Source organism: Ascidiella aspersa, chromosome 6 (genome assembly GCF_963924565.1).
Source record: "Ascidiella aspersa chromosome 6, kaAscAspe10.2, whole genome shotgun sequence".
Taxonomy (NCBI): Eukaryota; Metazoa; Chordata; class Ascidiacea; order Phlebobranchia; family Ascidiidae; genus Ascidiella; species Ascidiella aspersa.
This window is the reverse complement of record NC_139452.1, coordinates 22,029,681-22,040,030: the sequence shown is the minus strand read 5'-3', so window position 1 is coordinate 22,040,030 and position 10,350 is coordinate 22,029,681. Positions and strand designations below refer to the sequence as shown.

The 10,350-nt window shown below is 36.7% G+C and overlaps 1 protein-coding gene across 1 annotated transcript; it reads left to right on the top strand.

The window, feature by feature from the left end:
* Nucleotides 1–317: 317 nt before the first annotated feature.
* Nucleotides 318–8,906, top strand: LOC146140786 (sialin-like). Its single transcript, XM_083392704.1, has 9 exons — nt 318–350; nt 1,373–1,588; nt 2,484–2,717; nt 4,199–4,373; nt 4,645–4,784; nt 4,883–5,035; nt 6,968–7,208; nt 8,085–8,218; nt 8,742–8,906. The coding sequence occupies exons 1-9, from the start codon at nt 318–320 to the stop codon at nt 8,904–8,906; spliced, it is 1,491 nt and encodes a 496-aa protein (XP_083248830.1).
* The last annotated feature ends 1,444 nt before the right edge of the window (nt 8,907–10,350 follow it).

Genomic DNA, 10,350 nt, shown 5'->3' with positions numbered 1-10,350 from the left:
GATACGCGCGAACGAATGACCTTATTTTCTGTAATGCATATAGTCGTCCCATAAAACATATCATAAATATTGCGCTTTAAGCATTTATTAGATGACAATCCTTTGTTTATAGAAATTGCTGCCAAAAGGGAAAAAATTGCGACTAGTATTGTTGTTTCTAATTGTAATATGTATATTAATATCATAGGTACTGAAGTTATAATATGTGTATATAATCATATTGGCGTTGTGTGGTTTGCTCACCTACAGGCTAATCCCTGCGCTGATTGTCGTAAGTGCCAAATAATTGACCACGTGATTATAAAACAAACAACAAAATGTCAATGGAGGCTGAACAAATTCTAAAAGAGGTAGGCCTAACTTAATTTGTAAACACATAAAATATAGTTAAAAGTCCTAATTGGCATATTTATCGTTTGCGGTTTGTTTTTTTCCGCATCCTGGTGTTGTTAAAGCTAATTAAACGAGATTGAAACTTAACTATATGACAAATAGTTGAACACTTTACTGATTACAATTTTCGAGTAATACTTATTCGGTAAAATTATACATGAATTATTTTTTACCGAAAACCATCATATTTAACGTATTTGTTACGTAAAGTAGACATAGTTAAAAAAACTATGATGAATGTGTTGGAAAGGGTTTTGCCGGTAATTATTTTTCCATAATGGTATTTAAAAAAAAAGAAATTTATTTTAATTGCATCTCTGAGATTAAACATAAAACTTTTTTTTTTAATTACAGCTACCCGATAGAACAGTGGTTCTCAACCTTTTTTTCACTGCGTACCACCTCGAGCTTCTATGATCTTGTTGCGTACCAACAAAATATCGAAAACTCAACTTTACTCAAAATGTATATAGGATTATTAACAGGGGTGGATTAGCTAATTAGTTATCCCGGAAATTTCAAAACAAATGCGACCCAGCACTACTGTCAAAAAAGTTTCCCTTTTTTAACTTGCAAGATACTGGTAGTCAAGTTTTGTGATTCTTCGTTGTTTTGCTATAATGTCATAAAAAGAATTTGCATAGATGTTCCGGAAAGATAGGCTAATAATTCCTATCATTGATGAAGCATAAAATATTTAACTATACAATCATTATGATGAATGTATTGTTTATTACAATAAAAAAAGCTTAACCTTTTGGTAAAACTGTAATTTTACATAAAAACTTACTGCGTACAGCGTACCACCCAAAATGACTTCGCGTACCACTAGTGGTGCGCGTACCACAGGTTGAGAACCACTGTGATAGAATATCGAATTGTAATGTCTAGAGACATTTAGATTTTTATTTTAATTGCATCTCTGCGATTGTTATTTGCATCTTTATATACGACAAATATTTAAAGTCATATTTTTTAGGAACCAACCCCAGGAGTGTACGTAAAACGCAGATATGTGTTTGCGGTGCTGCAGTTTTTCGGATCGGTTAACGTTTTAACCGTGCGAAACACTTTCAGCATCGCCATTGTCGCCATGGTGAACCAGAGCGAACCGGTCGACGACATTAATGACGTCAGCAATCAGACCGGTGTGTGTCCGGACCGAAATGATGGCTTATCGGGCAACGCCTCCAGTGTAGGCATTAAAATAAAGCAAATTATCATTAACATGTTCAATAAAAAAGAGTGGCCCAAATAAATGATAAAATATTCATTATTTTATTTGCATACGTTTCGGCAAGTGCTTATGTCATATTTCATTTTTTCAGTGTCGCTTTTATCATTTATTTGGGCCACTCTTTTTCTGCTAAAGACTATGAACAGATCCGTGTTTAGTATTCTTGATCATTTGCATGACTTTGCTTAAAAAAAGTGGTTTACTGCCGTACATTTCATTGACAATTATCTACATGTGGTGAAAAATTCCTATTAAATAAAATCTATATCTGTACTAAATGTTCCTGTGAGGGTTTTAAGCGCGAAAACAGCTGTCGGAAACGCAGTTTAACTTCGTGATTTGAATACAGATAGTTCGGAAACACTCTAAAAGCATATGCCCAATATCCCACTTGTAAAAATCATCTTGTTATTGTTTAGTTTTAGAATAATTGAAGGCAACCCAGCTGAAAAGCTGTGTTCTTCGAAAACAAGGCAAATACTTGGGTACGCTATGCACGGATCTGTAATGTAGCTTGATAACAAATTGCAAAGCCAAAAAGGTCGAGTAGATCGACATCATCTTGATTATTAAGACGTTTCGATACGTTAACTAAAGATGATACAAGCTCGTAACGAAACGTCTTAATAATCAAGATGATGTCAATCTACTCGACCCGTGGCTTTGCAATTTATTATCAAGTCATATACTGCATTTCAAGCATCAAAAAACATAACCAACGCCTTCTCAAAAGCATATTGTATACTTATTATCGTGTTTGTTGATGCTACATTTTGATTGTTTGAATTTTTCTTTATAAAATTCAACATGCAAACATTGCACTTTGTCTAAACGTTTACTCCCTGTTTTGTAGAACGGCGTGTTTAATTGGAACTCTGCTGAGCAAGGGCTGGTTCTTGGTTGCTACTTCTACGGCTATATGCTGAGCAACGTTCTCGGAGCGTGGCTGTCCAAAAAGCTGGGAATGAAATGGGTTGTTGCAGTGGCCATGCTGGTTTCTTCGATATTAACCGCCTGTATTCCACCTGCAGCTTATTTCAGCTTCGGCTTTTTAATTGCAATAAGAGTGTTGACCGGCTTGTTTCAGGTTTGTCCTCTTAATATTGGCACTTGAATTGGCTTTTATGTGAAATCAGTAGGATTATGTTTCACTGAATATGTGAATAATAGAAATCACCTCGACCTTTGCAAGATAAATGTCGACCTTAATTCCTAATCAGTAACAGCAAATTACTCTAACAAAGCTCGCAATTCAGGTCAGACACAATAAACAGATCTTAAAAGATATATATATTTTTCGCCAACCAAGACATCGTTAGTATATCTGAATAAAAACCAGTGAGTTTATTAGCAATTTTTGTTTTAGCAAAGCTAACAATGAGAGTCAAATTTAATGAAATATTCACCCAGCCTTAAATACATCAAATAGACAATATCTCTAATAATTAATTTCAGTTAAATATATTTCTATTGGAAATAGTTTAATTTTTAATAAACTGCAGAAAGTGTTTTATTTAGACTCGTCTTTGATTGAAAAGCAAACATGGCCAAATAATTGACATAAAAATAAAAACTACTAAAATTTCACTCGTTCGATTTTTAAATTTGTTTGATTTTATGAGTGGTAACTCAACTAAAAACTAACCAAAAAACAACATATATAGCAAGCTATAATTGTTTTATGTTTGAAAATTCAGATGAAAGAATATATAATAAACAAACTGTGTCAAATAAAAAATACTTAATTTTAACTCAAGGCATTCATTTAAATGAATGCAGTAAAGTCAAAGGTTAACGGCCCCCACAACTTAAAAAATTCCAATCTATCGAACATTGTGTGAGAATTTTTCCATTATATGAATATAATAAGCAACTCATGTGAAAAACAAAAAAAATAATTCCTTGCTTATGCGCATGTCCCTGAAAGTCCGTCAGACAAAAACACAATAAAAGGAAAATACCACATAATCGCAAATCCAGCTTCTAGAACTGTTTCAGTCAATCGTAGCTCAATAAATCTAACTATCTCTTAAACCAAAAAGATCTCGCCCCGAAACGTTTTTTCTAAGGCAATTTCCATTAAGGCCACATACAATTTGTTTTATGTAATAATCATGAGTAGTTATTCAGCTTTAAATACTATTTTGTGTTGCAAGGTGGGGGATTCCCTATTGTTATGTTTTTTTGTCTGAATAATTTCGTGTGCGTTTCCATAAGCTAAGCATTATTGCATTTTTTTCCCAAAAAAAATATTGTGTCCGCATATTGGGAAAAGTCTTGAAACCCTACATTTGTATATATATTTTGTAACTTTGAACCATGTCTCTATAAACGAAAAGCAGCACTGTTATTGTTTCGCTTGACGCCTTGCCGCCGTTTCTTTAAATTCGGTTTTGGTGTCCATTTTTCTCCCAGTTTATAACATGTTTCTGAAGCTCACTAGTTTTATAATGTCACAGTCACATGACGTTATTTTGTTTCTATTTGAGATTCTATTATTGAACAACAACATTTGATGTTAGTCATGCAGTTTGCTGTAAAAAAGAATTGCTCACCCATGGTTTACAGGGTGTGGTTACCCCTTCATTAATGGGGGCCTGGGGTGTCTGGGCTCCTCCGGCCGAACGAGGCGCTCTTGTCACCATATTTTTATCCGGGGGTAGTGTCGGGATTTTTCTTACACTGATGGTCGGAGGAGTTATGTCAGATCAATTTGGATGGGAGTCCGTCTTCTACATGACAGGTAATCCCATACTGATATCTAGTTAACATGAAAATCTCAGCCATGGTCTGCAATATAACACAGCCATGTTACCTTGAAATCTAATTAAACTTCTTAACCCTAGGGCAAATTTTGGTATACCAACCAGAACAAATATTTCTAAATGTTTTATATTGGTTGTTTGAGCAGAGTAATGACTTAACTTGGTGTCTGATCGGATTGCGATAGTTTTAGTGCGAAATGTCGGGTATGGGTTTTGGAATATATGTATAATTCACTCTTTCAATTTTAGCTGGTGGTATGCTGTTATGGACGGTAGCCTGGGCTTTCCTTGCATTTGAGTCACCAGAAGCTCATCCCAGTATCTCGGAGCAAGAGAGGCGGTATATTATTAACAGCACGCAAACTCTCACAGAAGAAAAATACAAAGGAGTAAATTTGCGTTAAAACCTAAATTCTATGATTGAAAAGTGATAAAGCGCCACTATTAAGATAAATCAACAGCATTAACGAAAAACCTTTACCCGCAGGAAAAACTAAACGTTCCATGGAAATCTATACTTACCTCGCCGGCAATCTATGCCTTTTTTGTTGGAATGTTCGCGAACAATTGGGGAAACTACACATTACAGACGATGTTGCCCACTTACCTTTCCACCGTCTTGCGTTTCGATCTCACTAAGGTATCGACTTTCCGTGCACAGATATCGCACCTATAAAACGCTGAGTTAAGTCGATGAGTCTTGAAAAGGCCATCTGTGATTAAATGTTAGGCAAAATGACCTTAGCATAAACCTTGTCTCGGTAACGTAGCCTAGGCTTAGAAGCACGCGGAATGAATGAATTTCAACTAAGGCAGTGATTCTCAGTCATTACTGGTCGGTAATTACTACCCAATGACTTTTTACTGTCGCTGCGTTATTCAACACCTGTTTTTTAAAGCAATCATTTTAATTTCACTTATGATTATTAAACACGAAAAAATCGAAACCCTCGCTTTCGATTGACGGTTGCAAAGAGATATACGTAAAAGGCTGAAACCTCACCAAGTTGCGATTTTCGAAACTTCTCCGAATAGTTGTTTAGCCTTCCAGCGAAACGTCTGATGTAAGGTATGCAACTCATTAAAGTTGTTTGTCGTAATATAGCATTGTCAAATGAAGTAGATGTCCTTGATCGTTGTCCTATTTGCTCAGATTCCTCTGTTTAGAATTAATAAATCTAAGTATTTATCTAAAGAAAAACCTATTTTTTTAGTCAACAGGATTAGAGATTTAGGCTGCAAATAAATAGGTTTCATGTCGCATACCTCAGTTAACTATACCCTATCCCAGGGGTCGGCAACCCCGGGCACGCGTGCCACTTGTGGCATGCGAGATGATTTTTCAGGGCACGCCAAATGATTTAACGCAGACGAACAAAGTGCAACCATTACATCACTACTACATCATTAACATTATTATTACAACACTAATTTCGATTTGCAGTGTTCGTGTCACAAATTAGTGTCTTGACTGTTGTATTTAACATTATTTTTTGTGGGCGTTAAACTTGTTGTTTTACGCCACAATGCCTAAATAGTGGCGTGAAGTTTACTGAGTTAAAGCGTTAAGCTAAAAGAGTAACTGATAGTTAACACTTCTAGGTATCGTCTGAAAATCAAAATATATTCCAAAATAGCGGGCAGCACAGTATTGTGTTCGTGACAGTTCGTTTTTTTCTCAGAAGGTTTGGGTATATTACAGAATTTGGCACTTGTCTACATTCCTACGATATTTATTTTACCAACGAAACGAGGTGTCAAAGGTAAAATTGTAAGGAAGGCGTAAATATGTAAGAATAAATATAATAATAATAATAGTGGACTCACCCAAACCCAAACGCTAACTCTCACCCTAACCCAAATATCGTTAGCAATTTAACCCTGCGGACAAAATGTGGGAGGATGCTTGACCATCAGCGCTCAGAATTTAACTGATGAAATTTGGTTTAATGGCGTCTCTCAAGAAACGTAAATTAGATGTCAGATCATCCGTAAATTAGCACATAACAGCAGGGCCACAAAGTCGGACTCAAGTAAGACTAAGTAAAACTACCCGAGTCCGACGTGTGGGCCTGCAACTTTCGAAAGTAATAAGGCAGCAAACTGTAAATTGTTAAGGTGGAATAGCTTATCGTGGCATATTCTCCATGGGCCCTATGAGTGGATTGCTGAATATCCATCTTATTTTAATTACGTAAGTGGGTGAAATACAGGATGTAGAGTCGGAACCAGACTTGTCAGGCTCGGCTTAAACTTTTTGGCCGAAGTCGGACTCGGGTTGTTTTAACTGACTCCACAGCACTGGTTGCTAGTGCAAAACCAAACATAGAAAAATGTTTGGGACGCGAGTTGTTTATTTTGACATTATTCATAAACTGGCACACTGCATTCGAAAGGTTGCCGACCCCTGCCCTATCCTTTAATTTAGATGATTGTTATTTGGTTAAACGGATTTTGTTGCCTACAAGTTGCGGTTTCAGTGTTCCAGGCATCTATAGTCCGTGTTTTAACAATGGCTCTCGTTGCATAGAAACTCAATTTATACAGTCTGACCATGGCCTTTAAATTGCAGGGAGGAATTCTGGCATCTCTTCCGTACATCGTTAAGTGGATTGTGGAGTTGGTGGCGGGCTATCTAACCGATATCACCCGGCGAAAACTAAACGTTTCAACCCTGTTGGTGCGCAAGGTGAACACAGTAATAGGCCTCTTGCCTCCTGCTGTGTTCGTCGTACTGGCTGGCTACGTCGGTTGTGACGTCACGGCGGCCATTGCCTTTTTTGTCCTGTCGATTGGATTTAACGGATTTACAAGTAAGATGTGCTGCGTATATATATTTTTTAAACAAATTTTTTATTGGAAAACCGTGTAGAATCAAGTTACTCATTAAGCGATTAATAAGATGTGTGATATCTTCTCTCACCAGAGATCTTGTTAGTTTTGGCAGAAGTGCCAACTCGAAGTTCACTTAACAAGTGCTCATCTGTGAGCTGATTCCTGAATTTTGTCTTAAACAGGCTTTTCTTTTTCGGCAATTGCTTTCGATAACTTATAGCCCAGTTTTGTAACAAGCTCAACGTCTTTCTTATAACAATGAAATACCTCTTGTTGTTTGCTCAAAGACTTTTTCAATTGCAGCATTTTATCAACCCGCAATTGACCAACAACGCTATCATAATTAGCATAGTGTTTTTACTATAGTGTCCCTTAGAAATTATACTCTTTTATTACTGATATAACGTTTTGACAAGCAGGCAAACTACATCTTGCTTGTTAAATTTCCACCTTTAATAATCAACCTTTCTATTTTGCAAGCAAAACAAGGCAGTTTTACTACAATGCACACTATGACGCAATAACAGAGGTTCGGACAGTGTGACGTAATACAAATTGATAAATGCCAATGATTCCGTTACAAATAACTTCTTAAACAATGAAAAATTTAAAAAAACAATGGGCTACTTGACGGATTCTGTGCGGGCCACGTAAATAGGTCTCGCGGGCCGTGCTGTGGCCCGCGGGCCGTATGTTGCACGCCTCTGTTCTACACACTCGTTATTTTTTTGTGACTTAAGTGTCACTTAACATACAATTAGCTAATTGCTGTCAACAAGCTGTCAAATAATATATTTAAATTAAATCACAATATAGTACAACAATATATTAGGTTCGTATATTTGCCCTTTTAGGTCCTGGCTGTTTGTCAAACGCTGTCGATATTGCTCCACGATTTGCCGGCATTTTGCACGGGTTGTCAGTCACAATCGGAAACACGCCTGGATTTCTCGCCCCCCAAATAATTGGTTTAATCCTTTTGGATGACGTAAGTTGGCCTCTACTTCGCTTACGACATCTCATTTAGTCAATAAAGAAAAAGTTATTTCCACTAAAGCAGTTTTTTGCAACCTTTTTGGCCTTGCGGCACCCTACAGAATTTATAAACAGTTCGCGGCACCCTTGCTCCATTGTTGCTGAGTAGTTAGCCCTGACGTTACAATAAACGAAATTAAAACAACATTAACTGTGCAACAAGGTTGATAAAACATTTGTAATTTGGCACTTTTATCGTACACAAAAAATGGTATCAATAGAGCAAAAAATGGAATCCCAAAAAATGTGAATATCTCTTGGTACCCTTAAGCGTTAAAAATGCCACCCTGGATTGCCGCGGCACGTCGGTTGAAAACCACTGCACTAAAGTATGGTTTTGGTATCATCGCATTGAAACAGTAATAAAACTCGGCGCAAGCAAGCTGCAGGAAACTTTATTCAGTTTGCTAGCAGATCAATATATCCTGATTCTTATTAGACAAAACCGTTTTGCTTGAAAAGGATGTAACTTACAGAACTCCATCAAACAATGGCAAATAGTATTTTGGATTGCTGCAGCAATTAACTTGTTTGGTATTGCTTTCTATCTCATATTTGCTGCCGGGAACGAGCAAGATTGGGCAAAACCCAAGACTGAAAACGAAAACGACAAAAACAACAACGGTAACGTACATCAGTAGTTGCTAATTTTCTCTGTCCTTAATTGTCTTTTGCTGTCGTTGCGTACCACTAAAAGAAACAATAGTGTTTTCCTAAATTTACATATTGATTAATAAAAAAATGAAGTAAAAAAATGTCGCTTTTAAAACAAAATGAAGTAAAGAAAGTGGATTGACAGCTGCCTACTACTTTGAAAGCCCTCCCCTACCACTAGAATGAAATGTGGAATAACATAGGTTGAAAGCACAAGGTTGTACGCCCTGGACGCAACACTGTTTCTATTTACCACTATAGGACAAAGTTTCAAATTGTACCGGCTTTTGTATCGCTAAAGAAACGTGTTGTTTCACTATTGCATACATTTTACTAATTTTTTTGTTGTTGTTGTTTACCTTTTAACAGAATTCGTCAATGCTGCATTCGATGATGACATTACTCGGTTTTAAGGTGTTGTGGTCTACAATATCACCAATAAGAACCGTCGACCTAACTCTTTCATGCAGTATTTAACTCTCTTTAGATTGTATTATACTTAACAAGTGGCCAATAGCTGGCATTTTAATCGTATAACAAAGAAAAAGAGATTGAAAAAAGTGTAATAGAGTATATGAGTGTAAATTGTTTGAAAAAGTAAAAGCTTTTAGCCTGCCACATGCAAAGGGTATTGTGCACACTTTATTGCCATGAAAGCGCGGTTAGAACGATACTTCAATTAAAAATGTTTGAAACGTCCCATAGCATATCAAACCGTGACCTATATCTTTTATTCAACCATATACAATTGCAAAAGACAAGCTTGGATAAGCGGACGCTGGTTTTGTATCTATTGCATAATATTTCGAGTTTTTAAAACTTTTTTTTTAATTCATCATGCATTAAGAAAATGTTGTTTAACAGTTTTGTTAGTGTACGGTGGACTAACATTCAGTCACGTTTAACAAATGCCAAACAAAAACACGCAAAGTAAATAAAACTCTAAAGTCTTTGCCAGGTGTATACTCAAAAATCTAGATAGAACTTTTGCAATTTTACTGTTTACTCTTTGAGGTTCAAACACATAACCTTCACGTCGTCTTCCATGTTATTTAAACTAATCATCAAAAACACAATCATATTAGGGCCCAACGGAACATTTGTATGGTCAATTCATTCGTATATTGATACTAACGCTTTAACACTGTACCCCATATGAGGTAAAAAGCCGTCGAGTGATTTTCAAACAGCTTAGCTAACCAGTCAAAGGTAATCACAAACCGTGCTTAAATGCTGTGTGGACATCACAGCGATTTTTGAGGTGGTCCTGCAGCCGGCTGCATAATGCTTGACAGGCCAATTCGCCCGTCCTTAAGTGGCGCCGGTGATTTTGCACGCTTCACGAAAAACAAAGCACTTGCGATTGTGCGTTGCACACTAGAGCCTTGTAGGTCGGCGATGGCGTGGGAAGCTTTGCGCAATTGCTTCGTG

Excerpts from the sequence above, each read along its gene's own strand:
- LOC146140786 (XM_083392704.1), top strand. The coding sequence starts at position 318 with ATGTCAATGGAGGCTGAACAAATTCTAAAAGAG. Across the intron at positions 351-1,372 it reads CTGAACAAATTCTAAAAGAG|GAACCAACCCCAGGAGTGTA; the intron begins GTAGGCCTAACT and ends CATATTTTTTAG. Across the intron at positions 7,209-8,084 it reads TGGATTTAACGGATTTACAA|GTCCTGGCTGTTTGTCAAAC; the intron begins GTAAGATGTGCT and ends TTGCCCTTTTAG.